At 53.8% G+C, this 26,903-nt stretch overlaps 11 protein-coding genes across 11 annotated transcripts; 5 read left to right on the forward strand and 6 right to left on the reverse strand.

Annotated features, from left to right (window-relative positions):
* Window positions 1–187: 187 nt before the first annotated feature.
* AYL99_06413 (hypothetical protein) lies at window positions 188–1,700 on the reverse strand (the record flags this gene model as incomplete). The annotated part of the gene is made up of 6 exons (XM_018837922.1): window positions 188–358; window positions 491–541; window positions 631–832; window positions 940–1,357; window positions 1,426–1,514; window positions 1,615–1,700. 6 exons carry the CDS (start codon window positions 1,698–1,700, stop codon window positions 188–190), a joined length of 1,017 nt encoding a protein of 338 aa, XP_018692482.1.
* Window positions 1,701–2,520: 820 nt separating this feature from the next.
* AYL99_06414 (hypothetical protein) lies at window positions 2,521–3,850 on the forward strand (the record flags this gene model as incomplete). Its single annotated transcript, XM_018837923.1, has 2 exons — window positions 2,521–2,601; window positions 2,672–3,850. The coding sequence occupies 2 exons, from the start codon at window positions 2,521–2,523 to the stop codon at window positions 3,848–3,850; spliced, it is 1,260 nt and encodes a 419-aa protein (XP_018692483.1).
* A 355-nt stretch (window positions 3,851–4,205) lies between these two features.
* AYL99_06415 (hypothetical protein) lies at window positions 4,206–5,528 on the reverse strand (the record flags this gene model as incomplete). Its single annotated transcript, XM_018837924.1, has 3 exons — window positions 4,206–4,797; window positions 4,921–5,061; window positions 5,161–5,528. The coding sequence occupies 3 exons, from the start codon at window positions 5,526–5,528 to the stop codon at window positions 4,206–4,208; spliced, it is 1,101 nt and encodes a 366-aa protein (XP_018692484.1).
* Window positions 5,529–5,800: 272 nt separating this feature from the next.
* Window positions 5,801–6,898, reverse strand: AYL99_06416 (hypothetical protein; the record flags this gene model as incomplete). Its single annotated transcript, XM_018837925.1, has 1 exon — window positions 5,801–6,898. The coding sequence occupies one exon, from the start codon at window positions 6,896–6,898 to the stop codon at window positions 5,801–5,803; it is 1,098 nt and encodes a 365-aa protein (XP_018692485.1).
* A 542-nt stretch (window positions 6,899–7,440) lies between these two features.
* AYL99_06417 (hypothetical protein) lies at window positions 7,441–8,614 on the reverse strand (the record flags this gene model as incomplete). Its single annotated transcript, XM_018837926.1, has 2 exons — window positions 7,441–8,541; window positions 8,600–8,614. 2 exons carry the CDS (start codon window positions 8,612–8,614, stop codon window positions 7,441–7,443), a joined length of 1,116 nt encoding a protein of 371 aa, XP_018692486.1.
* Window positions 8,615–9,130: 516 nt separating this feature from the next.
* Window positions 9,131–11,003, forward strand: AYL99_06418 (hypothetical protein; the record flags this gene model as incomplete). The annotated part of the gene is made up of 4 exons (XM_018837927.1): window positions 9,131–9,709; window positions 9,767–10,664; window positions 10,722–10,750; window positions 10,803–11,003. 4 exons carry the CDS (start codon window positions 9,131–9,133, stop codon window positions 11,001–11,003), a joined length of 1,707 nt encoding a protein of 568 aa, XP_018692487.1.
* Window positions 11,004–11,953: 950 nt separating this feature from the next.
* Window positions 11,954–14,451, reverse strand: AYL99_06419 (hypothetical protein; the record flags this gene model as incomplete). Its single annotated transcript, XM_018837928.1, has 2 exons — window positions 11,954–14,293; window positions 14,398–14,451. 2 exons carry the CDS (start codon window positions 14,449–14,451, stop codon window positions 11,954–11,956), a joined length of 2,394 nt encoding a protein of 797 aa, XP_018692488.1.
* Window positions 14,452–15,561: 1,110 nt separating this feature from the next.
* Window positions 15,562–17,629, forward strand: AYL99_06420 (hypothetical protein; the record flags this gene model as incomplete). The annotated part of the gene is made up of 5 exons (XM_018837929.1): window positions 15,562–15,697; window positions 15,751–15,855; window positions 15,914–16,855; window positions 16,909–17,056; window positions 17,113–17,629. The coding sequence occupies 5 exons, from the start codon at window positions 15,562–15,564 to the stop codon at window positions 17,627–17,629; spliced, it is 1,848 nt and encodes a 615-aa protein (XP_018692489.1).
* Window positions 17,630–18,333: 704 nt separating this feature from the next.
* AYL99_06421 (hypothetical protein) lies at window positions 18,334–19,989 on the forward strand (the record flags this gene model as incomplete). Its single annotated transcript, XM_018837930.1, has 4 exons — window positions 18,334–18,581; window positions 18,635–18,648; window positions 18,713–18,870; window positions 18,934–19,989. The coding sequence occupies 4 exons, from the start codon at window positions 18,334–18,336 to the stop codon at window positions 19,987–19,989; spliced, it is 1,476 nt and encodes a 491-aa protein (XP_018692490.1).
* Window positions 19,990–21,139: 1,150 nt separating this feature from the next.
* Window positions 21,140–23,147, forward strand: AYL99_06422 (hypothetical protein; the record flags this gene model as incomplete). The annotated part of the gene is made up of 2 exons (XM_018837931.1): window positions 21,140–21,617; window positions 21,682–23,147. The coding sequence occupies 2 exons, from the start codon at window positions 21,140–21,142 to the stop codon at window positions 23,145–23,147; spliced, it is 1,944 nt and encodes a 647-aa protein (XP_018692491.1).
* Window positions 23,148–24,419: 1,272 nt separating this feature from the next.
* On the reverse strand, window positions 24,420–25,868 carry AYL99_06423 (hypothetical protein; the record flags this gene model as incomplete). The annotated part of the gene is made up of 1 exon (XM_018837932.1): window positions 24,420–25,868. One exon carries the CDS (start codon window positions 25,866–25,868, stop codon window positions 24,420–24,422), a length of 1,449 nt encoding a protein of 482 aa, XP_018692492.1.
* Window positions 25,869–26,903: the final 1,035 nt, after the last annotated feature.

Here is a 26,903-nt window from a genome sequence, read left to right on the forward strand (position 1 = left end):
GGGCTTTTGTGCCCAGACAGTGTACCTTTGCTGGTCGTTAGCTTCAGAACGAGCTTCACATCCAGACGTCAGTATCCAGCAGATAAAAAGTCCATCCCCCATCCCGTACTGGATGACTGATCCCTGGCTGCTCTTCTTCGTCCGGTGACAATATCTGTCCATCGAACCACCGGACCAAACACCAAACTTACATGTCATATATACTATGGATCGCCGGGTTTTTAAAGTCGTTGCGGACCTCCATCATGAGAATGTCCAACTCTGGTCGGGTCCAACCCAGAAAGTCGCAGAAGAGGCGGACATTGAGGCCCGTGAGTCCTTCGGAAAGCTGGACGACGTTGAGAAGGCCGATTTGTTTCTGAGACCGGGGGTGGGGACCACGGGAGAGGTAAGTAAGTAAGGTAAAGAACACTGACCTTCAACAACCACAAAACGATGAAAGGAGAATCTGACAAGATCCAGAGGGTGCGATAGAGCAGGCGTGACTTACCAAGTCCTTGTTCTTAGGCCAGGGTCCCACGGGGACTGGGCTGCGCACAACCTACACACGAACAGGGATCGAGTCAGCCAAAGGATGACTACAGAAATACAATGTGTGAGAAAGAATACGAAAGCGGCCGGTAGACTAACGTTCACATTCACGAACCCAGCATCCCTCACCCAGCCTTCAAGTCGTCTGCCAGGTCTCAAGGTGCGGCCCAAATCTTCCATGCCTTGAGTGGCGAGTTTGATCCAACGTGGGATGGCGTCGTCTTCAGTCAGGGTGCCGTCTTGGCTGTAATAGTCGATTTCGAGATCAGCAAACTCAGCCCAAGCTCCTGGTTTGAGGTTCCTGTAGGACAGACGAAAAAAGTCAGTGACAGCCATGGAGAATCCAAAGGTCGAGTTGTTGGAGGAGAAGAACAACGGGTCGCAGTGGCCAGCCAGCCAGTCACTCACTCAAAGGTCCGACGCATGAGCTGTGGCCAGTCCCTGATGGCGCCTGCCATGTACCTGCAGTGGATGTAGTCAAAGGGAGCACTGAAGGTCCATTCGTCCTCGATGTCAGCAATCTCAAACCTCGTGTTCGGAGGCACCCATTCGGGAGCTGAGGCGCTGATGTCGACGCCGATGATTTCGGCCTGAGGATACTTGTCGCCCATGGCCATCGCCCACATCCCGGTGCCAAAGCCGATGTCAAGAACCCTCAGGCTGCCGTGGCCAACGGGCGCGAGATGCAGCTTGCGCTTGTTGATCAGAAAGAATATTTCGTCCATCCAGTCAAGACGTCTGAGTTCTTCCTGTAACGTCTTGAGACACGAGATTCCGTCAGTCATATAGCAGAGCAGACTCACTTCGTCGTTTGGTCGGTGGTATTCTGTGTTTGACCAGGTAAGTGGCTTTGATCCCATCCGGTCGTCCTTGAAAAGATATGTATATACATACCACCATCTCTATAGCTTTGATAGCGCCTGCCATGAGAGTAAACAGGTTGCAGGAAGCTCGACCGTAATGAAGCAGTGGATATGTTGTCTCTATTTCATGTAAATGGTCAAAATCAAGACGCTGTTACCTCGCACATTATGTACCTGAGGTCGAACAAGGGGATCTGCCCGTGTGTCGTTGTGGACTTACAAATCACCGACACCTTCATCTTCATCGGCATCAATCAGAGGATGTTCATCCTCTCGGTTTCCTGCTGGATCCCCTTCGTCTGACATTGTATAGCGTTTCCGTCGGCGGTATTGCAGTCATCAACCAACACTGACCTAGCAGACACAGATCGAAGTAACCATCGAAACAAGAGAGAGGAGAGCGCAAGCCGTTTATGCGCCTCCTTTTGGAAAAGGCCATTTTTGGCTTGCCTGAAGGACCACTTCCCATACTTAAAGCTTCCCTTCACGCCGAAAGGATTGAGCCATAGGGTTAAAGAGCATGGGTGGACAAGTACATTGGAATTCACAAACCTACATAGAGTTCATGCAGTCATCCAGCCAATGCAGCAGAAATCGATCGCGATGGCTCTCCGTGGTTATGAGATCGGCTGGTGGTTTGATAGCGTGAACAAGTCCATGAACCACGCCGGTCGTCGGCAGGTCATTTGGTTGCTTTTGACGGACCACGCTGATTCCCCGGGAGCTACTGTCGAAGAGCGTGCATAGGGCGACAGGTGGCACGTCAGCTCTATTGGTTCGGGGATGTCGCGATCAAGACGATGTGTGGCGATTGGTAAGACGAATGCGCTATGCAAAAGGACCCGTTCGTGCCGCCCGACCTTTCTCCCGCTAGAGTATGAGCCAGGTACAGCCATGTCTCTCGAGAATCCCTTCATCATAATAACGAGGTACCATTCGGCTAATTTAGCCACGTCACACATCCTCCCCACGATGATTGAGACAGTGTGGTCAGACGGTTCTGGGTCAGCGTCCTGCTCGATTCGAGCTTTGGTCGTCCTTATCACCTGGTTACTCACAGTGGGAACAGAGGAGCCCAGGGTGATAAGAGTCGATCTGTCCGTCCCCTGCAACCCCCATAGCACTCATGGCCGACAAAAGAGATCTCGAGGTTGTGATTGTTGGAGCCGGTGCGACGGGGTTGTTAGTCGCTCAGGGATTGAAACTGGTACGTGTTGCTGGTTCATGGGAGAGGGGGCGCCTAGCAACAAGATGCTAATGAGGACCTCAACTCCCAGAACGGCATCAAGGCCACCGTCTACGAGCGCGAGGAAGCGTCGGTCTACCGCACTCGGCCTCGAGAATGGGGAATGACCTTGCACTTCGGCCAAGAGAACCTGGCCAAATGCATTCCGCCCGAACTCATGGCTCGTCTGGGTGAAGCATACTGCGACGAGTTCTACACGGGCACGCACACCTCCTGGCCCATGTTCAATGGCGAGACGGGCGAGAAGTTCTTCGACATGCAGGGGTTCAATCCTCTGCGTGTGTCTCGCCGCAAGCTTCGCGCTCTGCTGAGCGACGGCATCGACGTGCGATATGGCCGTAAGATCGTCTCGGTGTCCCAGTCGAACGGGTCGGCCACGGCCACCTTCGCCGACGGCAGCACAGCCACTGGCGACTTGATCGTTGGGTGTGAAGGCGTCCACTCCTACGTCCGCGAGGCGCTTGTTGGTAAAGATCGAGCTGTCAACGCTCCCATCGACATCCAGATGTTCAACACCTGCTGGACCCTCCCTGCCGACTCGGCCCTCCTGCAGCGCAAAGCCCACCCCATATTCCGCATCGGTTACCACCCGATGGGCATGAGCTGGGTGACGGCGATCCAAGACGTCAAAGACCCCGACGACCCGGCCACGTGGCTCTTCCAACAGTGTCTCTCCTGGCCGGGCAAGCCACACGCCGAGGACTTCCCGGACCAGCAGTCTAAGATTGACTTCATCAAATCCAAGGCCGAGGCGTACGCCGAGCCCTGGAAGAGCGCCGGTCTGCACGTCCCTGCCGACCTACAGGTACAAGTTGACGCGGTCACGGTGTGGCGCCCAGACATGGACTGGTCGACCTCTCCGCTGTGGCCACACGTCACGCTAGCCGGGGACGCCGCACATAACATGCCCCCGTTCCGCGGCCAGGGGCTGAACAACGCGTTCCAAGACGCCGAGAAGCTCGTGTCGGAACTGCGCGAGGTGACGCAGGGGAGCAAGACGCTGGAGCAGGCGGTGAGGGCCTACGAGGACGAAATGAAGGCCCGCAGCCTGAAGGAGATCGAGATCAGCATGATGCAGAGCCGCATGGTGCACAATTGGGAGACCCTGATGGGAGCCCCCATGATGAAAGCCGGCATGAATGCGTACCGGGAAGAAGTCAATGGCCATGTCGAAACGGCCAGCGGCGGAGAGGTCAATGGCGTGAAGTAGTTGGTAGTTGATGTATGTATGTATGTATGTATGTTAGTTACTTGGTTACGCAAGTGACGTGTGTCTCGCCTGTTGAGGTCAAAGCGTAAATACTGGCCCCTTTCTGAAGGAGAGCGGTTTTGATATAGTATATGCTTTGAGATAAAGTATGCATGCATGTATAGATAGCAGAAGATACAGTTTCCTCGAAAATGATGGACAACAAAGGGCCATCTTTGCCCTCGTGTACAACCAGGGCCTCCGCAAGCTTCCTCACTTCACGGAGAAGACGACTCTCATGATGAGAAGGGCCTGGCTGTCCCTCGAGCCACAGAGCGAGAGAACAACCACGGGCTCCTGGTCTATCCATCTATCTTTACTTGTCCGCGACGACGCCAAAATCCGCGAGAAAGGCCCAGAACATTTTCTCGCGCCAGCCCCGCTTCTTCCACTCGTTCGCTGTCAGGGGGAACAGGTCGGCCACACCCCTGGCGGTGGCGTCGTGGGCGTAGATGAACAGCACGTTGGTGTCGGCGTCGGCCTTCTGCGCCTTGACGATCGTGTCGATGGCCTGCGGGATTGAGAGGCCCATGGCCGGGTCGAAGAAGGGCCGCGTCCGCGCCGGCGACCGCCCGCGCCGCTCCTGCAGGGCCTCGAAGACGGCTCCCGGGCAGGGCGAATGTACCTGCATGGCGCCCGCTACAGGGTGGAGGTGGATCTGCGTCGGCAGCGGCGCGTACGGGGACGGTCGGATCTCGCCGCCGTGGTGGCACAGGTCGCCGCCCATGAAGATGAAGGTGTCTTCAGGGGTAGATGTCGTGCGGGCCAGGCCGCACACGTGTCCGACCGCGTGGCCTGGCGTGTCGAGCAGGTAGAAGGATCCGTCGCCGAAGAAGTCGTGCGCGCGGAAGTCGCCGATCTGCAGCGTGCCGGGCTCCGTGAATGTCACTTCGCGAAGCTGTCGTCCCCTAATTATTGAGGGCGAGGAGGAGCAGCATGTGGTCAGAAACAAGTCTCCTCATTCCCCGTGGAGAGAAGCAAAAAGAGACAAAGAGAAAGAGGTCAAGTGCCTGTCTGCTAGTTGGACTTACTTGAAATCAGATTCCCGCACTGGGGAGTCTGGCTTGCCAGGATAGCCAGGCATGAATGCTTCTTTGAATCCAGGGCCGACCACCACTTCCGTCGAGGGAGGGAACGTGGACGGATCGCCCAGGTGATCCCAGTGCCAGTGACTATACACAAACCCACCACCCGGAGAATCAACCGTCCATTCACGGAAGGAATATATATCGGTCACACCTCCTCGTCGACGCGGCGTAGGAATCACTCACCTCCACACAATACTCCCGATGCCCTTCAGATCCACCCCGTTCTCCTCCAAGACCTGGCTCGTATGCTTCTCCGCATAGATCTCCCAGCCTCGGGGCTTCAACGCCTCGTACACGGCCGGCGCGAAGTTCTCCCAGTCAGGCGGCACCCCCAGGTCGAACAGCGCCTTCTTGCCCGTGGTGGTGGTTTCGACCAGGAACGACCACGACGGGATTTCGGGCATGTGCTCGAAGCCTTCAAGGGGGGGAGCCATCAAGTAAGACACAGGGATCCGTCCAATGCGCGTGGTGGTGTCGATGATCGAAACAGTGGCTGTGGCGCCTGAGGGGACAGGGAAGAGACTCTTGGAAGTCGAGGTGGATGCCGCCATGGTGGATGAGTGTAGATGAGTGTGTCCCTGGGTTGATTTTGCTCTGGAGTGGCCCTGACTCTTACACAGTCACAATGGAGATGAGAGGAGAAGACGAGACCAACTGGCCTGGCTGAAGCATTTCAACTGGCGTCGATGATGCGGGGTGCAGCAAGTTGTTTGCACCGAAAGCGGGGAACCGAGTGAAGAATTAAGTCCCTTTGTCCCTTATCCACGGAGCCTTGGGCCTGGCGTTTTCGATATACTGTAGCTTCCACTCCTCTCTCGCCGGACTAACCCTCCAGTCCGTCCAGGGCTTGCCGTAAAGCCTGTCTAGCTTCTGCTCTGGACCTTGCAACAATCTCTTGTGCCGAGTCAATCGACCGCACGAGCCCTACGGCACTCCCTACATATGCCGTCATTCTCCCGTCCTCTCCCCATCCAATCGACCCATTCGCCATCTGTTCTTCGAATATCTGCTTGTTCTGCTGGAAGTCCATACCTGCTAGGTCATCCTTCACACTTCCGTTGATGATCGCACGACCGTCGTAGCGTGGCGGCCAATCATCTCTCCCCTGGAGTCTATCGAATAAATCGGTGCGGATGGTGCTTTGGCCGCCATCCGAGACTCGCACCACGTCCTCTTGGTATCCCTTCTTGATCTCGGCCTCGTTGCTGGCGAGGAAGCGGGTGCCCATCACCGCACCTGCTGCGACGCCCGTGGCTAGGACTGCAGCAACTCCTCGGCCGTCCGCGATCCCACCAGCGCCGATGAGGGGGATGTCAGACCCCAACTCGTGTAGAGCATCCGCTACTTCTGGGAGCAGTGACACCACGCCTGCACCCCTTCTAAGACCGTGCCCACCAGCATCAATCCCCTGCACGACAAGTACGTCTGGCGCCTGTTTACTCTTCGCCGCGGCAACAGCTTCAGCGACAGAGCCAATTTGAATCCATATTTTCGTGGAAGGGGACTCTTTCCGAATCCTCAGTGTCCACTGATCTAACTCGGATTGGCCGGATGCTGGGACAAAGAGCCACGCCGCGACAGGCTTGTGCTTGTGCACTGTTGCAGCAGCCACATCAAGATCACCATCGAAAAGCTGAAAGCCTACACCGATAGGGAGGTAGTCAAGATCTGGGGCATTCAAAGAGGTAGAGCTGTGGGCAGCGATGGAATTCTGGTCCAGCAGACTCCGAGCCCTCTGAAGTTTGGAGTCCAGATCTGTAGGTCGCAGACCCGGACCGATGAAGCCCAGGCCTCCTGCGCGAGACGTTGCAACTGCGAGATCCGGCCCGGCGAACACGCGCATAGGCGCGGAGATGATGATGGGGGTTTTGAGGAAGGTGTATGTTGCCTTAAGGTGCTGAACTGCCCGCGGAGCACCCATGACGACGATAACTCGTGAGAGGCGAACTGTGAGAGTATAGTTTGAATATCTGCTTTTATACTCGTTGGTGCTCCTTCGGGGTGTTCCACGTTCCAGAGTGACAGGACGCTTCTGATATCTGTCGCTGTGTAAGCGCGATCGCTTGCTGGGACCGAAGATCGGCGTCAGCAATCAAGGTTCACGGTGGGGTTCAAGGCATGCCTTTTCCGCGGTCTCAGAATGTTTGCACACGACGGTATTTTCGAGTCATCGGCACTGGGGCAGCTTTGGTGGTGGACGTATTGTGTCAGGAGAGGCTGAATTTTGATGACAAAGTGGTGGGGGCCTCAAAAGCAGCATGATGGAAATACTCCAGCCTTGCCTACTGTACTTCCGCGGAGAGGAATCCAAGAGTCTTTTGCTCGTTTTCTCGAAGACTTCGAAAGATATGTGTCAATTGTCGCGTCGGATCACTGGTGGAGTGTTTCAGGTGACACAATGATGATGTTTGATCGAAGGCGATTTCCTCAGCATAACTTGTCTCGGGAGCAGACACGAGCTCATCATCCACGAGGCAATCCGGCACTCTTTGCAAGACGGTCAAAGAAACCTTTGAAGCCCATCAATCCGAGCCAAACAGCTTCTTCTGTTCTGATCGTGCGACTGCCCTGGCCAGGTAACAGATTTACCCACACATCGAACAGTTCCTTGACTTTTTCCCCAACAAGACCGATTTCTCGACAATTCTTGTCATTCTTGGCCGCAGTTTCCAAGCCTGCCACGCCACCGAAGACCATAAGCACGTGTTTGTAGCCAGTCGGTTCAATCATGCGTTGTTCACCGAGCACGTTTGCCAGTGGCTGGCCCCTTTCGGAAGTCCCAATTGAAATGTCATAGCCTCCGTCATAGGGGCATTCGGTGAACACGTCTGTGAGGGAGTGGCATTGTCGTACCGCATAACCCCAGTAGTACCCCTTTTCCTCCCGTGGAGCATTGGGTGAGACGGCTTCGGCGATTTTGGATTCTTCGTCTTCCAAGTGGACAGTTACTCGTGTGTTTGGAGGTATCTCTGCGCCCGATAGCAGTAAAAACCCGGGTAGGCCAACATCGACCAACGTCCCTTTACCGTCGGCAAGGGCGGTGGTAGTGATGCCTTCGCGATACTCACACCATTCGTGTGCACGTAAATGATGCGGCATATCAAGGCTGGGAAGTGTACCTGCGGTTCGAAGATTAGGGTGCATAGCAAACAGAGTCTTGCGGAGGTGAGGTGGCGTTTCCAAGTACGAGAGAAGGTGAGCCAGGAAATGGTCTGGGTGAGAAAAGGCTGTGTATACGTTGTCTTTCATCGTCGGTCGTTGTTGCTGCGTTTCAGCGTCCTCGTCGTCAAAGATGACCACTTCATCCACACAAAATACCGCCAGAGCCCTCGCGATCTGACCGGCTAGGAAGGTTTTTTGATCGTGAGATTTTGCATTGCCAATGATGCTTCCTGGTAGGGCTATAGACAATGTGTACGACCGACCGCCTGTGGGTTGGAAAACTGCCGAGGGTTTGGAGGTGTCGACTTCGTGTCCATTGACATGATCATCTCGTTGAGAATCCTCTAGTGTTGTGTGCGACTTGTGGCTGTACTTATTCGCCCCTGATTCGCGTTTTCGCTTCTACAAGGGTTTTAGCACGGTTAGGATTGGCAGACGTAGAAGGCAGAGTTTTCCTTACCTTTTCCTTTGGCATTCTGTAGTAACAGACCTTGGTGGCCTGTGCAGGTTGAAGAGCCTCGGTTCTGTTCAATGGGACGTCCCTTGTACGAGGTACACGCGTGAGATACTGTCAGGCTAACGATGCGCTGACGGTGTTGATGCTACCTCTCGTAAACCTACTCGTAGATTTTGGTCTGGAACTCAGCCTCACTAGAAAAAGGAGCGCCAAGAATAGACGCTCTTCGGCCCCCCTGATTGGTGCAAGGATCGTCAGAATTCCCCGTGTCCAGAGGAATGAGATGCGGATGCATGCGAAAAAAGGAGCCTCAAACCTTCCTCTCCGCTCGAATCCACCACCAATTCGTGCTTTATTCAATAGTGGCGCGTGCAACCTCCTTGTTACAATAATCAGTCACAAGTCAACACCCTCGAATCTGTGAAACCCCTTCGTTTGCTGCCTTCACCTCTCCATTCCGATTCCCTAACCCGTCTCACTCACGTTGATCTCGCCATCACCTCTTCCTTCCGTCTTCGCATATTTCACATAACCATGAAGATCGGACGTCGGCGCGCCCAACTACTCCTATTCCTCTTCTCCGCCGTTGCTCTTTGCGAGGCATCGGCCGCTGCTGAACCTAGCGACCTTTCTGGAGGCAAATTGGGTGAAGCTGTCGTTGCTCCTGGTGGCAATTCTGGGAAAGCGTTCCCTGTGGGCACAGAACATGCCCCGGTGGACGGAAAAGATGGAATGCCACATGATGGCCCCTTTGTTGAGACAAATGCCGAGAGAACGAGGAAGAAGACGCAGAATACCGGCGCTGAGGACGAGGTTCCCGTAGCAGATTCAAAGTTCACTGAGTCTTACAAGGACCTCTCCACAGATGGCGACCTGCCTCAGACAAATGATGCCGTCATGGACGAGCGTATCAAGTCAAACCCCGTTGAAGGGACTAGAGGCGTGGAGGGGGGCATATCTGGGAAATCTAAAGATTTGAGAATCACCGAAAAGAGACCTGATCCCCCGAAAGACGCAAGGCCTATTCCGCACAGCGAAGTTGTCGGAATGAAAGAAGCCGTTGGCGGTGAAGCAGTGCCTCCTACTGATGAAGAGACGAAGAAAGGTCTCACGGTATGCAAAAGAACATAACTTATCTATATTGGTACAGTATTGACACTCATCAAACAGGTCCCAGAAGATCTCCCCGAGAAACCGCACGATATTCCACATCCTGAGAACCCGTCCTCCCCCAAAGACACCATCCTCTCTTCTGAAAGCACCACCGGCCAACAAACCTCCGGTAAACCAAAAGACCACGAACCTGCCGTCATCTCACCCATGCACTCTCTCCTGCTATCTTTCACCATGATTATCTTCTCCGAGATCGGTGACAAGACGTTCCTTGTCGCTGCTCTCATGGCCATGCGTCACCCTAGAGTGGTGGTTTTCACGGCCGCGTTTTCCGCCCTTATTACAATGACTGTTTTATCCGCCATACTGGGACACGCCGTTCCAACGTTAATACCTAAGACACTGACGAACTTTGCAGCCGCCGGGTTGTTCTTGGTGTTTGGTGTGAAGATGCTTTTGGAAGCCCGCTCAATATCTCCGGATGAAGGCGTCAGTGAAGAGATGAAGGAGGTGGAAATGGAACTGGAAGAGAAAGAACATCAGCAGGCAAGGAGGATGTCGAGACATCGGAGAAGATCATCCGCCATATCGCCTTATGCTCTCGAAGCAGGCCGCGGCCCTGGAAGAAAGAACACAGACTCGCGACTCCCCTCACCACCCGAATCTCCGGCCTCGTCTCGCGATGGGTCGCCTGTGCGCCAATCATCCCTACAAAACATTCTCGGTGGAATTAACAATCTCTGTTCACTCCTCCTTTCTCCGGCGTGGGTGCAGACTTTTGTCATGACTTTCCTCGGAGAATGGGGTGACCGCTCTCAGATCGCCACCATTGCCATGGCGGCGGGCCAGGACTACTGGTGGGTTACGGCTGGGGCGCTGGTCGGGCATGCTATTTGTACGGGAGCCGCCGTCTTGGGAGGCAGAGCTATCGCTGGGAAAGTCAGCTTGAGGACTGGTAAGTTAATGTCCAGGTGTCTACCGCAGAGTCCATGGTTTGCTGACGTATGAATAGTTACAATGGGCGGAGCGATCGCATTTTTGGTCTTTGGAGTGATTTATTTGCTTGAAGCGGTGTATTAATTCCCACACGCAGATCGTGGTCACCTCCGTCTGTGTCTTGAGGTCCATGGCAGAGTACAGCGGTCTCCCAGCTTTTCGGGACAGTGGAGGTCCATCAATTTCCTCGTCCGCTCGGTCCGACGCGCTGCGGTTGGGCAGTTGTGCTTTCATCGAGCTGGCATTGGTATACAACAAGCGCGACAGCGAGGCCGGGGCCGGGACTCACTCTAAATGAATCCGTCAACGGCCCACGCAGAGAGTGGATAATCATAATGGAACCCATCGCATACGCAAATGCACACGCCCTGGCGACTCGGGAAAGCCTGCAGGCATGCACGAAGGGAGTCTCTGCGCCATGGCATGACGACGTTCCGGCCTGCCCCTTTAGCCTGAGTTTGGGAATCAAACCCTTGTGTGGACGACGAACAGACAGACAGACAGCATACTTTGTACAGTATTAACGACGTACCATTCACCCACAAATGGCTTTGTGTTCTCCTCTATTTATACTAGGTTCTCGGGGTTGACGTGTCTTCTCTCGTCCCAGAGAGTAGATCTGTTTTCACGGTTGGGAAAGGAAGTCGGTCACAATGAAGAAATGGATGCATGGAAAAGGAAATTCATTGATCTTTCGTCCGGTGTCGTGGTATGCATGGTTCGATCCTATGCCAAATCTGCGCCAGCTTTGCCTCACAGACAGTGTCCACACCTTCGCTGGAGCAGCACAAGCTTCTGCACCGAGTACTCTCACCCTCGAACGGGTGAATAGGATACCCAAACCTCTCGATCCAAGAACTCTAGGTCGTGCTAGACCAATTTTTTTTGGTTGGACCGCCATACCCAATGACTCATTCCCAATCCGCATGACCTGACCCTGTATCCCCTTGACCCTGGTTGTTAATCCTGAACATGATGTTGAGCGTTCTGCATCAGAACTAGCTTAGCCCGACCCCTCTCAGATTCCAACCGTGCTCGTATGCACCTCCCTAGAAAAGCCAGAATTCTACACAGATCCCGAAAACAAGAGTCGAAAATAACTGAACGCCATGCTCGACGGAGCTCAGTCACTGGAAAGCAGAGCGGGATCAGGCAGAGAGGGTGTCCAAGCCGACTCGCCGCCGCCTCGCATATCTGACTCAGCCATTGGTAGACTAGTAAGACCGGACAGAGGAAATGAGATGCCACTCAGCTCCTCTGCTTAGGCCGAGCAAGCATATTCAAGCGACTGAGACTCAAAATGCCGCGGCCACTCTTGCGATCTTTCGCATTCTGCTTCGCCATCTCGCGTGCAGAACTTTGTCTTGGCTTCTTGACCGGGCTCAATGTTTTTGCTGCAATCGTCTTGTCCGACAAGTTTCCTGCTGCTGGGGCAGTCCGTAGCCGCTTTCCACCTCGCTTCTCACCCTCGTCTTGCTCATCTTCACAGCTAATATGAGAGCTATTTTCCCAACCGCCGGGGACATTGGGCATAACTGATATGCGTCGATTCTCCTTGCTAGATTCTTCATCCGTGCTTTGGTGATCATCGGAGACTGTCGACGCGCGTCGGCGCTTCTTGCCAGGCAATCCATGTGGTACGGTCTTGACCTCCGCATCTTCGAAAGGTTGGACCACATCTGTGACACCAGAGGAACGGACCCGCCGGATCGTTGATGGGGAAAAGCTAAAGAAGTTCCTATTGCTAGGAGACCGCGTAATATCGTGCGCATGGGTGGTCGGATCGGCTTTGTTGACCATAGTGTTGACAGATGTCAAGGTCGAAGGGCCGCTGGAACGAGAAGGATGATGCAAAGTCGTAAAGATCGACTTGAACTCTTTTGATTCGCGACGGTTATGTTCCTTGGCCTTTTCGGCGAACGCGTTATCGAGCTTGGGAGGGGCGGCCGGGCTCGAGGACGGGTGCGGTAACGCTGGGTACTCGATCTCACTCGATGCATCTTCCCATACATCTTCGTCTTCGACAGTGTAGGCAGCTGGATCATAGGGAACAACAGGTGGCAGCGCCTTTCCTGGCGTAAGGTGTGGCAGCTTAGCCGGGCTAGGACTTCCAGCAGCCAGTTTGACAGCGTATCTAGACTTGACACTAGGGGTAAAGTCAACTTTCTTGTGGGAGCCATTCGTCGTGGCCGTGTTAGGACGCTTAGGTGTAGCTTGCTTATCATCAATCAACGGCAACATGTCGGTTTTGCGTCCAGGGCGAAGAATAGATTTCAGACCAGAAAATTTTGGAAGTCTGGAAGAAAAGCCCGATGCATTGGTTGTCACGGCACTCTCTGCAATCGACCTTGACCGCGGCATAGTGTTGACAACTGATGGTGAATGCTCCTCGCGTGGCAACGGTGGGAGCGGTCTTTCAACCTGTATGCTTCCCTTCTGTTGCAGCCCGAGTGAGGGTTCAGTGCTACTTTCTCCATGTGAAGCAGAAGGTCTCCCATCGGACGCAGCCGACGGAGCTCGCAATGACTTAGATGAAGTGGCGCGAGTAAGCGAATGTGCTTTGTTCGGGGAGGCGATCGGAATTTGGCTCGTTGTCGCTCTAGCCAGAGACGCTTTGGTAGGTGACAAGAGACTACTCGAAACCGGGCGTGGTAGGGTAGTAGGGCGTACTGATGGAGGCTGTTCCGAGGGTCGACTGGCTGATACGTCATGGAGTTCGGAGCGTCGAGCACGTTTGGCGGGTATAGCAGGCTCGACACTCTCCACTTGAGCCATTATGGACTTGAATGGGCTGGTCGAGGTTGGTCGACCGAGGAATGGAGGCGGCTTCCGACCCGGGGTTCCCTTCCCAGCAGTTCGAGGTCGATCAGCTTCGTCGAGGCCAGCCTTGGAGCCACTTCTCTTTAGTGATTGAGTAGTAGGCTGAGCAAAGCCTGGCCTCCCTCGGAAAGCGGATGGATGATTGGCTATCGAGTCCATCTTCTTGAATTGAGCCATATGGACATCGCTGAATCTTCCTGCTTTGCCCCTGGGTTTCGCGATCTTCCTCCCAGTAGCGTTTACGCCGCCAAATATTCCTTCTGCCTCTGAATCCTTCTGCTTTTGTGCTTCCCTCTCCACCTGCATCTGAGCCTTGATCCTTGCCACGTCTTCTCGAACATTGTGCATGAGCTTTTGTGCCTCACTGCTCAACTGGGATTCAGAGCCAAAGTTGAAGTCGAAGTTGGTAGAGGACAAGCCTGCCGGTGTATTCATACGCGCCTTGGACGGAGTGTTCTGAGCACTTGCGATGGACCGAGGAGGATGGGCCGGCACGTCGACAAATCCCAGCTTGAGACCAGAATCCGGAGCTTTGGTGGTGGTTTGGTGAACGAGATGAGGGTGCATTTCGCCGCGATCGGCCTGTGGTTCGGTTCTAGGAGTCTTAAGACCAGACAACTTCGAAAGCTGTGACTTGATCATCGATGAAGACGTCGGGGTTGCAAGCACATTGTCGATAGACTGGGGCTCGCCGACATCTGGAGTTTCATCTCTTTCTACTAGGGACTCGAGCTGCACCGAGGAGATCATCTTGCGAGGAGAAGCATGCTATAAGCAACACCATTAGCTCCAAGCCATAAAAAAATACCTTGACTACATCGCAAATGGACTGTGATGAAGAGTTGATTCTTTGCAGATTGGCCAAACATTACCTGTTGCTGGGCTGCCTTGCTCAATCGAGCTGAGCGACGGCGAGGAGTGGCCATATTTGAATGTCCTCCTCCAAGACCGACAGGGTATGGAGATGTGACAGATTGCAATGTGAGTTACAGAGATGTGTAGGATTTCGAAACCGATCCAGGCGGTGTGTGGTCTGTTCGTTGTGGAGGATTTGTGATGGCCAGATTCGATTGTTTGGTGGAGAGAGCTTGGACGCTTTCTTCTTACGTCAGAAACGTAAACAACGGGCCGCAGCCTGAGGCACCAGCCACTCGGCGGCTGGTGCAGCGCCACGTCCGGAACGCGCAGTCACGTGGTTCAATGGCGCCTCGAGCCACGACTTCGCGTCTTGCGACCCTAGGCTAGGTCTGAAACATTCAGCTCCATCGACCTTTGACCATTGATCCTTCTAGAGTTATTTTGCGCTTCAGTTGCTTTGGTGGCCTCAGGTCCCTTCAAAATGTATCAATAACGATTGTAAAATCCTTCAGGAGCTACGACTGGCCAGCCTCTTCGTCCTGCTCCCCCTTTCCGCGATGGTGAGGCCTGTATCATCTCATAGCACCACGAGACGGTCCTCCTGAGCTGCTCACGACCTCTCGATGCTCCATTGGCGCAGTGTGTTGCAGTTTCTCGTAGGAAGTTTCGTGCTGCATGCAACTAATTGGCCGTGACCAAGTTTCCTGGACCGCCACAATGGTGTGAGAGGCTTTCTTTTGAGGCTGAGTGAGTCTAACAGAATAGTATTTGCGTAGGTTCTGGCCGTTGACCCTAAATGAGGGTCGCTCTAGTACAGCTCCTCTGGGTTTCCGACCGCGTCATCCGTTGATTTTGAGACGAATTCCTCTTTGAGCTTCCATCACTGACAACGTGCGACTTACATCCTACAGTATGCCTCCGATGTGTCACGAACCAATGGCCTGTCATGGCCCCAGTTCCCTAGCCTCGTCTAGAGAGAGCTAGGGCTGACACGGGAAATGAAGGATTGCCCCAGGGATCAGCAATTAAAACTACTCGAACCGGCACAAAGCCCAGCAACAGCTTCCACTCGTTTGGTTTCTTATTGTTCTTTCTACCGTCACTCGCTTCAGTGTGCTCTTTCAAGTCTCATTTGTTGATCGTTCTGTCTACATTCGGTCGGGCAGCTGGCTGTCGCAATGGATACCGGTCGTGCTTCCATGAGCCATCGTCTTATCCTTTTTGGTCTTTTTGCGTTAACTCAACTCGATATTGCGCGCGCAGGAGTCTCCCTCGATCCCGTCAAGAATTTTTGCAGGAGGATTGGGCACAGCTGTTAGTAGTTGAAATGAGCGCGGCATCTTTGGGCTATACTAAAACACTCTCAGCTGTCTACAAGAATGGCACGCTTTACATCAACGGTGGTCTCGAAACTTATGTGGATTTTGGTGCAAATGGACAACAAGACTGGAGTACAATCACTTCGGGCATCAGTGGGTTAATGCGTTCCCTTGGAACGTCGCTGCCTTGCTAACTGTCGCCTCTCACAAGACGAGAACCTAATCTCCGTCGATATGACCGCCTCTTGGGATTGGAAAACAAACGTGTCGATCTCCCAGAATGCCAGAGCAGAAAGTGGTAGCGTTTCGGGCATGCAATGGCCTGTCAATGTTCATGATGGTTCCCTCTTTGGAGGAATGGACTCTTCTACTACTCTTTACATGTTTGGGGGGACGACGTCGAGCTTCAATCAGTCTTTCCCTTACTTCGAGATTCCGCCTACAACTCAGTACGCCCTGTGGACCTACGATATGGATGCCAACGTCTGGGCTGCTGTCGACACCTCCGGATCCTTGGACACAATACCGTCATGGGGGGCAAACGCCGAGGCTCCAGACCAAGGACTTGCTTTCTATGTGGGTGGCCAAATCGATAGTGGAACAGCAAACACGACCCAATTTTTGGGTGACGATGCCGTTGGTGTCGGTGGAATGGTGGTTCTCGACACAACAAGTAACACCGTCAAGAATATCACAGTCGACGATGCCGTCAAGAGCAATCGCCAAGGGGCTGGGATGGTGTATGTTGACAACTTTGGCGACGCTGGGTTGCTCGTACTCATCGGTGGAGAAACTCAAGCAGACGGCCTGCTTCCTATGGACGAGATTTGGGTCTTCGATATCAACTCTACGGACCTCAGCGATAATCCCTCTGCTAAGAAAAATATGTGGTACCAACAGACAGCGACAGGTGACGTTCCCACTTCTGGACGCGTGGACTTTTGTTTGGTCGCTGCACCTGCTCAAGACAACAGCAGTGCAAACATTTATCTCTACGGTGGTACTTCTAATGGGACGATCTTCGACGATGTCTATGTTCTCAGCCTTCCCTCCTTCACCTGGGTCAAGGTATACACGGGGCAGGACGCTCGGTGGAGCGTGACATGCCATTTTATTCCGCCCAGGCAGATGATCACGGTTGGTGGAGGTGGTAGTAAGTAGTTCAAGGTGGTGTGAGGTTTGCAATTGACTAACGTAATTTTGCAGAAAGCAGCAACATCTCTTCCGACTGTGACTGGGAACAGAAGAGCTTAGCAGTACTTGATCTGAGCACCATCGGATGGGGAAGCGTTTTCGATGCCGCAGCACCCCGTTATGATGTTCCTGATGATGTTGTCAAAGCTATTGGCGGAGGGTGAGTAATGACGCGAATCAAGCAAGGAACGCCTCGAACTGACTGAAAATGCTCAGACCGACAGGGAATGCCACTAAGAATGAGCCGGCCGGGGGATGGGCCGAGACGGGACTCAGCGAGCTCTTCACCATCAGAAAGGCAGCAACAACCACTTCCGCACCCACACCCAGCGTAACTGTGGTTTTTACCCCCACTACCGCTCCCGCCGAAGTCGAATCAAAGAAGAGCAGTAGCTTGTCTGGTGGCGCAATCGCAGGAATTGCAATAGCAGCAGTCGCTGGCGTGGCAATAGTCTGCGGCGCGATCTTCTTCTGGCTTCGTTCTCGTCGTCAACACAGACAGAACGTCGGCATGGAAATACCCGAGAAAGATTCTCTCCCATCGTACAGCACTGCCGCTTCTCAAAATACTCCGGAACTTGGTGGTACTCCTCAGGCTGCGGAAATGCCAGCAAAGATTGGCGCTGCAGTAACGAAACCGCCAGTTCAGGGGGAGCCTGTAGAGAAGGATGCAGGGACAGTTCAAGGCCCTCACCCATCATTGAGACAAAATGGACCCGCAGAAATGGAGTAAACACCTGGATCTAGCCGTCCATGTTTCGATGTTTGTGATTGGATTGATGTGCAAGTTAGCGACGCCCTTCTAATGATACGGTTTGTATATAGGTTATCTAGGTAGTATATATTGGAGTTTCGAGTCAATTTGGATAGGCAGGGAGTATCCAGTTGAACTTGGTTCGGACCCCTTGTTTTTCCCGCTCCGGCCACCGACCTTTAGTTTTTCCGCCCGTGGCGATGACGCAAGGGTTCTTGCAACTGACGTCTGCTCATCATCCCCTCCTTTTCGGACAACTCGAACTCAACCGCCTCCGCAGATATCGCAGGCCCCTCTCAAGCCAAAGCCAAGGCACAAGCTTCTCAAGCACTAGCCTCTCGTGCTTCTTCATCAATACGATGTAGGGATGTTCGGACACGCACCGGACGATCACTGCCCCCATCCTTGCGAATGGCATCCTTCTCGTGTTCCCGTCTCCCTGAGGATCGGCGGGCAAGGCTGTCGTGACGTCGAGGTCTAAAGTTTAACTGGCAAGGGAATGTTAGCTATGGCATCATTGTATACACAAGACACGGGACAACACATGGTGCCTTCGCTGATCATTTCACCATCCCCATGCGTAGTGTTCATATACCATTGTGTCTCACCCTGCCCTGTGTGTTCATCTAGCACTCTTGCGTGAAGTGGACTTGGGATTGCATTGCTCTACGATGACAGACAGAATGGCCTCTCGCTCGCCTACACTTCGTCCCTCTTCCGACCCTTTCGGTCCAGACCAAGAGAAAGACATCCAAGGTCTCGATCATCCACCTGTATCGGGAGATCAACGCCCCTATATTGACCCTTCCACAGAGAAGAGACGTTCTTCTCTCGGTTCTGCATGGCGGCGCCAAAGCGAGTATCAGGAGACGGATCCCTTTGGGGAAGACGATGAAGAAGGAGAAGTCAAGTATCGGACTTTGGAGTGGTGGTAAGTATACTATCGTCAACGCACAGGCACATGCTGACATGCACGTGCTCCAGGCAGTGTAGTATGAGTGAGTACTTTTGATGAGCTTTGTTAGTCCCATCATCGACCTGACCTCATGCCTTGTTCCTCAGTTATGATTGCCGAAACGATCTCTTTGGGTATTTTGTCCTTGCCCTCAGTTCTGGCGACAATTGGGATGGTTCCAGGCGCCATTCTCATTGTCGGACTTGGTGTTGTGGCGACCTACTCGGGATATGTCATCGGACAATTCAAGGCGGCACATCCTTGGGTAGGTAGATCCTTGCGTTCCAGGGCAACGTTCAGCAACATATGCTCATGTCGTCTCACGTAGGTCCACAATATGGCAGATGCTGGCTACATTCTCTTCAAACCCATGGGGCCGCGAGCCGCTGCTATCGGTCGTGAAGTCTTGGGTGCTGCGCAAACCATCTTCCTTATCTTCAGCATGGCGAGTCACATACTGACTTGGACCATCTGCTTGAACACATTGACCGACGGCGCTGCCTGCACGATTGTCTGGGGTATTGTCGGCTTGATTCTCTTTTGGATCTTCGACATTCCTCGAACTCTCCTGAAAGTGTCCTGGCTTTCCTGTGTGAGCTTTTTCAGTATTACGACCGCGGTGATTGTCACCATGGCGGGAACAGGAGCCAGGGATCCGTCACATGGCCATTTTCACGCCACCCAGTCTGCGACCTTTGCCACCGCCTTTCTCAGCGTGACCAACATTGTGTTTGCATATGCTGGTCATGTAGCTTTCTTCAGTTTCATCTCAGAGATGAAGAATCCGCACGACTTCCCCAAAGCGTTGGTCTTGTTGCAGGTTACGGACACCAGCATGTATTTCCTGGTCGCGATGGTGGTCTACGCCTATGGCGGAGATCAGGTTGATTCACCAGCCTTGGGATCCGCGGGAACACTAATCGGAAAAGTTGCTTGGGGCCTGGCCATTCCGACAATCATCATTGCCGGTGTCATCTATGGCCACGTCGCTTCCAAGTATGTCTATGTGCGTCTCTTCCGGGGGACAAAGCACATGTCCAAGAGGACATTGCTTGCCGTGGGCAGCTGGCTCGCCATTACCTTGACAGCGTGGGTGATCGCGTGGATCATTGCTGAATCAATCCCCAACTTCAACGATCTGCTGGCTTTGATTTCGAGTCTCTTCGCCTCCTGGTTCACTTATGGGATTTCCGGCGTTTTCTGGCTCTTCCTCAACTATGGTCAATATACCAGAAATTGGAGAAAGATGGTCTTGACTGGAGTCAACATTTTGATGTTCTGTCTGGGAGCCGGCATCTGTGGAATGGGACTGTATGCCAGCGGCTATGCCATCAGTAGTGAGCCAGGCGGGAGTAGCTGGACTTGCAAGAGCAATTCCCAGTGAATCGAAGAATGCAGAGGTTAAAGGTGTATATGAGGATGACCATCATGTCAACGTCCCTGCGCCTGTGTATCATTACGGAACGTGTACAACACCGATGAAAGGGATCTGAAACCGGAAGAGTTATAAAAAGGTATCTTTGATCAGATAGGTTGTTTCCAGATTTGCCACAGTCCATGGGGAGGGTTTGTTTTGGTCAGCTCCAAACGCCATTCATCATAACCATGGTGAAGCATGGGTTTAGTGAATTGTGCCTGGTGTAAGGCTCTCTACGACACAATTGTCCCCTACAGTAAACAATGGAGAACCCCCTCCATCTGCCTCACCACCACTCCCTCATCCGCTTCGCTGTTCCGTGACTGGTCAATAACCTTCACAATATCATGTGCAAGAGAAACCAGTGATCCTCCCACCGACCATTCGTTCGCCGCCGAGACTCAGGCAAGCGAGAGATGCCGTTGGGCTCTCGGAGACCAGTAGTGAGCGCCAGAGGCTCAAGGCCCAAGCCTCAGGGGGAAAGTGCGCCTAACGGCCCTATGAACACCACCAACACCCACGCCAACAGGCGCCAGCGTGGGAGTGGTGAGGGCCAACGAGGCAATCTTCTAGACCCCGGCACCCAGCCGGGAATTAATCAGAGTCCCACCAGCAGCTGCAAAATTTCTAGACATTTCGACAAGGATATGCCTGAGAGCAATAACGACGACGAAGGCGAGAACCATCAGCACGACCAATTCTTCCCGTCTGCAAACCCTCGTAGCCACCGTCGAGATTTTCTTCCAACCGGCAAACTGAAGTCCCCAACCCGCTCGACGTCGTACACGACACCCCTCCCGCTATTCACCGAGGAGTCAAAGCCTAAATCAGGCCAGGCGGCTCCTGCACCGTTGACTGAGCAAAACCTACGGGCCCTCCTACGATCCCTGCACGCTGCCGACTCAAAGAGACAGGAGACTGGGCGGCGGAAGGGAGCGTCTGAAGCAGCAGAGGGAGTGCCCGAAACAAGCATCAACAACAAACTTAGTCCTCCTCCTCCTCCCGCTGCCGGTGTCACTCGCACCGCGGGCACAACAGGTGCAGGCTCAGGCCGTGCAGCCTTTGCCTCAGCCCCACCCGGCGTCGCCCTCCCTTCTACTGGCTCACATCAACATCCATGCGGAAGTCAAAATCGCCCAAGAAGCAGGACAAAGACAAGGACAAGAAGAAGTTTCGACACAACTCCGACCCCGACACCCACCCACTGAATCTCCCTCCTGACCAACTGCGTCACCATCTGGCTCAAATGGCCAGGCAAGAGGCTGCTGAGTCGGCTGGCAGAATGTCGCTGGATCGAGAATTTCCAGACACCACAAATAACCATGATTCTTCCATGTCCAACGGCACCGCGGGCTCGTCGCAGCCAGCCACTCCGTCGAAAGAAGTTCCCGGCGCCTTTTCCGACCAGGCCAACAGTGATGCGACAAGCAACGGCACCAACGGCACCAACGGCCACCACGATGAGCGAAGTCCTACGCCTCCTCCACACCGAGTTCCTCCAGCACCCAAAGTCGACGCCGAGGCCTGCAAGGCCGCCGGGAATAAATTCTTCAAGGCCAAGGATTATGATCGGGCCATCGTCGAGTATACCAAAGGTAACGTGTGCCCTCATCGGTGGTTGACCTTGCAAGATCAAGACTGGCTGACAAATACACACAGCGGTTGACGCAGAGCCCACGAATCCCACGTATTTGTCCAACCGAGCCGCAGCCTACATTTCCGCCAACAAATACAGCCAGGCTCTTGGTGATTCTCTCCAGGCCAGCCGGTTAGATCCCAAGAATGATAAGATCTTACATCGTCTTGCCCGAATCTACACTTCGCTCGGACGGCCGCAGGATGCTCTGGATACATACGCTAAAATCCCAAATGCGTCAGCCACGGACACTGCATTGGCTCGGAAAGCCCTGCAATCGATTGAAATGGCAGAGAAGCAAATTGACGCAGAGGACGGAAATGGTAACATGGCTCTTTGGAGCATTGAACAGGCACGCCAGACGCTAGGACCCTTGACGCCCACGCCGAGGAGATGGCAGCTTCTCAAGGCCAAGGCAAATTTGAAGATCGGGTCCGCAAATGCGCTTGGGGAGGTTCAGGGTATTGCGCAGAACCTGATGCGTGAAAACCCTATGGACGCCGAAGCCATTGTACTCGCAGGTCGAGCATTTTACCTCAAGGACGACAAGCCCAGACAAGGGAAGACCGACTACGAACGAGCCGAGGATTACTTCCGACAAGCACTGGCGCTGGACCCTGACAACTCGGATGCTCGCAACTGGCTGCGAACAATGAAAAAGCTGGACAGGGCCCGAACATCCGCCAACGACATGTTCAAGCGTGGCAAATATTCCGACGCCGTCACTGCGTACACCGAAGCTCTCACCATCGATCCCACGAACAAGGTCACGAATGCCAAACTTCTAGGGAATCGTGCTCTGGCCCATATTAAAGTCAAGGAATACGATGAAGCCAAAGCCGACTGCGATCAAGCTCTCAAACTTGACCCGACCTACACCAAGGCCCGCAGGACCCGGGCCAAAGCTACCGGGGAAAGTGGCGACTGGGAACAAGCCGTCAAGGATCTGAAGTCCTTGGCCGAAGAGAACCCCTCTGACGTCGATTTGGCCAAAGAACTCCGTAATGCAGAACTCGAACTTAAGAAATCCCAGCGGAAGGACTACTACAAGATCCTTGGGGTGGATAAGGACGCTGGTGACAAGGAGATCGAAAGAGCTTACAAGAAGAAAGCGGCCGTGTTACATCCGGACAAGACGCAGGGAGATAAGCAGAAGGAAGAGGAGTTCAAGGACTGCCTCGAGGCCAAGGAGACGTTGCTAGATCCCCGGAAGAGGCAGATTTACGATTCGGGAGCAGATTTGATGGAGCCTGGGATGGGCATGGGTGGATTTCCCGGTGGTATGGGAGGCTTCCCTGGCGGGTTCGGAGGGATGGGTGGATACCCCGGAGGTGGATTTGGCGGCATGGGCGGTGGCGGTGGTATGCAAATCGATCCGGAGATGTTGTATAACATGATGAACGGAATGGGTGGTGGAGGGCCTGGGGGTGGTGGCTTCAGGTTCAACTCTGGTGGAGGACGAGGTGGTGGATACTCACCGTTTGGCTGAGACTGTTGTCTCTCGCCAAAGCTTGAAAGAAGGGAGCGGGCCACTGATCACCGGCGTTGAGGTGGATGCGAGGCTGTTCGACAAGATCCCCCATTCCAACGCGGTTGAGCAAAGGGTTCGGAGGAGTGGAAAGATACATGATGCCCCCCAATACCGACGGAAGCGAAGCAGCAAGGACGAGCTCTGCTTCAGATCAGGCTCCTTATCCCGCTCCGACCAACCAGTGAACCACATAAACTGGTCCATACCTAAAAGCATCGAAGCCTGGGACGGAAACAGAGAGGAAACCAATATCCTTCATCCTGGCACCATTCGATCAGTCAAGAGGTGGGAGCCACCTGCAGCCGTACGGATCTTGACAGCAAAAGCGAAAGGACTGCATTGGACCGACGTTGGAAGTCCATCCGACACGCTCGAATTGGCATTACATTACAAAGTGTCAAGGTGCATTCGAACAGAGGCCAGGCCGCGACCACTGCGGCCTCCAGGGTCCTATTTTCCCGACTTGGAGTATTTTTATCAACGTTTCTCTTGTGTGTCCCCCTGACCTTTTACATTGGGGGCCCTGCAATGGCGGTTATTTCACGAGGCGAGGGATGAGGCTGACTGACGATGGGACAAAGTTGGTTCGGCGAGTGTGAGGATGGAATGAGAGCAGATGGAATCAGGGCAGATAGATGCACTCGCAGATACGTTGGAGTTCAGGCATCTTCCGTTTCGCTATTATTCGCTGTTTTCGCTGTTTTCGCTGTTTTCGCTGTTTTCGCTGTTCTCGCGTGCCTGGTACACATTTTGTTTTCCTATCGGATGATATTTGTTCGCTCGTTGACAGTACTTTGATCTTCCATCCCAAGAAGACCGAAGGCCTCGAGCCATATTCCCTCCCCCGGCGCCTTCACTGACTGACTGACCGGTCCTATGCTAGGGGAGAAAAGCCTGGAGACATGAGAAGGAATAAATAGCACAGACCCGTTTGTGACGAATGCCACTGAGTGAGGAGTGATTGCGTCCACCGATGCGCCGACCTTTCGGCCCAAAAGGGTGATATCTGTGGCTCCGCGTAGCGGGAGAGGTAGCAGGCTAGGTAGGGGAATCGAAAGTATCGAGATAAATGGTGGCAAACAGGAGAGATGATTCCTCTTGTGTAGAGAGAATCATTCGAAGACAACCGTCCGCGTCCACCATGATCATTCGTCGTCGGCGTCGTCGTCCTGCACATCCCTTCTTCTGCCGTCTCAGCCCCTCCCCTCCCCCTCTTCCAAACACTCTGGATCAAGCCCTCTGTTTTCCCTTTCTCGACGATCTGGGCTGTACGATTTCGGCCTCGGCAGCATCCTCCTCTTCTTCTTCGTTGCTATCGTTGTCTTGTCGTGTATTTCTTGTTCTTCTGCCGCCTTGATTTTGGTTTCTGCTAGTCGTACTGGGTTCAACTCTCTGGCTTCCACCTCTCGTTGACCGAGACTGTACGTCCTCGTGCTCGTCGGGTCTGGACCTCTGACCTCTCGGCCTCGACGGTCCAGGCTGCCCGTCATCGTGGTCATCGACTTCTCGCGCATTCCTTCTTCCGCTGGCTTGACCTTGTCTACCAGACGTGTTGGGTCTGGAGCTCTGTCCTTCCGGTATCGACGGGCTGGGCGGCACGTTACCGTCGGCCTCCTCATCTCCCATATCAAACACGATGTCATCGACTTCGTCCTCGACATCCTCCACCGCATCACTCTCTCCAATCTTTACGCCAAGACTCCTTGAGAGTTTGGCGTCGAGTTGCTTTTCGGTAATGTTCACTAGGCCGACAGCTTCTTCTTGGTCGGGGTCTTCGTTCTCAACCTCGTCCTGCTGCGGACGTTGATAATTTGGTCGAGGTTCTCCAGGGAGAGGCGCTTCTCCAAAGCCATACACAGCCTTCGCCAACCCCACTACACCATTCACCCCAACCTCGACCCTGCCTCTCGGCCCCGGTATCCATTCGATTATTTCTTCGCCAGTAGTCGTATCCTTACGCTTATCAATATATCCATCCTTCATCATCCTGTTGAGTAGCTTCTCTTTGTTGCCCACTGGCGTATAGACGTCGGCGTTAAAGCGCTGAAGATAACGTCCTAGCTTTTGGTCCGGAAGCGCTTTGTCATTGAAGTAGATCAGAGCCAGGACAACTGTGTAGAGGGCAATATAGCTGCCTTCGACGGCTTCATTGGGGGCCCGTGTGGGCTTTACGATCAGAGGATTCTGTTTCAACTCGGGCGGGAGGGTGGAGACCAGTATGTAAGACCTGGTGGTACTGCTCGAAGACTTTGTCTGCGAAACTTTTGCACGGCGATCCTTCAGCGTCGTCTTTTCCTTGGAAGGGAGTTCCATCAACTGCATGCCGAAGACATCCTGCAGCACTCGCTGGGCGCCCTCGAAGACCCTTTGGTGAGAAGCCCGCCCTCCCGTGATATCTGCATCCTTCCATATCTTTTGGTAGATGTCGCTTCGCCGCAAGGGGGTACGGGAATACTCTGTGGCTAAAGCCAGACGGACGAGTTTTTTGATGAGAATCTTCTCTATCGGTTGTCCTTCTTCTCCAGAGGCGGAAGAGTATGTGCTGCCCGAGTCTGAGGAGTAGGTGGCCGACCCCGAAGTGGTGGCGATTGTTGCATGCCGTCTTCGAGCCGGTTCAGGTTCTGATTCGGTGGGGTCACCAGAGATTTGGTCTGAGCGACGTTTCCGACGTGGTGGCATGGCGATCGGGTTGTGATTGTGATCGAGGCGGGGAACTGGAACTGGTAAGCACAAGAGGGGGTTTCAATGTGAGTCAATGGGCAGTGGAGGCCACCACAGAGCAACTTCTGTCCAAGTGCACGCGTGAGGTGGAAGATCCGCAGACGCGTCTAGCGCTGTTCAGAGTAGCTGCCAGTACGGAGTACGCAGTAATAAAACACGGTGCTAGTTCCGGCATAGTCTAGTGCACGGGCCACACAGTTGACGCACATCACGTGTCTGCTACTCGCTCCTAGTGCTGCTAGCGTCAACTCTAGCGCCAATCTCGGTACAAAGCCTGTCAGGAACTCCAGTATCTTTGTAGACGGTATCAGGTACATGTAATAAGAGTCATACCTAGGCAGACTCAGCACGATGATATCAACCTTGCAGGATTCCAGTGAGCCAGATGCACTGTGGTTGATCGGGGAAGCAAGGGACCAGCAAGCGGCTGAGCTCTCAGGCCCCCGTTACTCGCCCGTCACGCCTCCCGTGATACAGGTACAGCCTCTTGCACTCCACCAATGATGCCTTGAGGCCAACGGTTGCCTGCCGGCTCCCCAAACAGTAACCAGCAGTCACGAAATGACTCAATCTTGATCCTTTTGACAACTTCCCACTCAACGAGTTGTGCAGGGAAGGGGCAATGATGCTTAAAAGCCTGGCTCTTGCACCGCGTTGCGCCTGTCGTGCCTAACAGTCTTCGCTTGCTCTGTCCTTGACTATCCTTCCCATTCTCCTTTCTTTGACGCCTGCACAGGAGTTCGTCGTCCCATCCAGCCTCATGCGTCTCAGCCTGATATAGCCCAATCCTCCCCGCGACAACTTCATCCCTTCCATGGCTTGTTCACTCGCCTGGCTTGGGCGCCTCTTCCGCCGTCGACCTTCCACGCGGCTTCACTCTGCCCACCCCTCCACCCCACCTCGGGCGCCTGCCTCACCTTCAGTCAGAGTCAGTGTTCTTGGCACTGCATCTACTGTCTCTGACTTGCCCACGGAATATCACACTGCCGCCTT

The sequence above is a fragment of the Fonsecaea erecta genome, assembly GCF_001651985.1.
Source record: "Fonsecaea erecta strain CBS 125763 chromosome Unknown Scaff5, whole genome shotgun sequence".
Taxonomy (NCBI): domain Eukaryota; kingdom Fungi; phylum Ascomycota; class Eurotiomycetes; order Chaetothyriales; family Herpotrichiellaceae; genus Fonsecaea; species Fonsecaea erecta.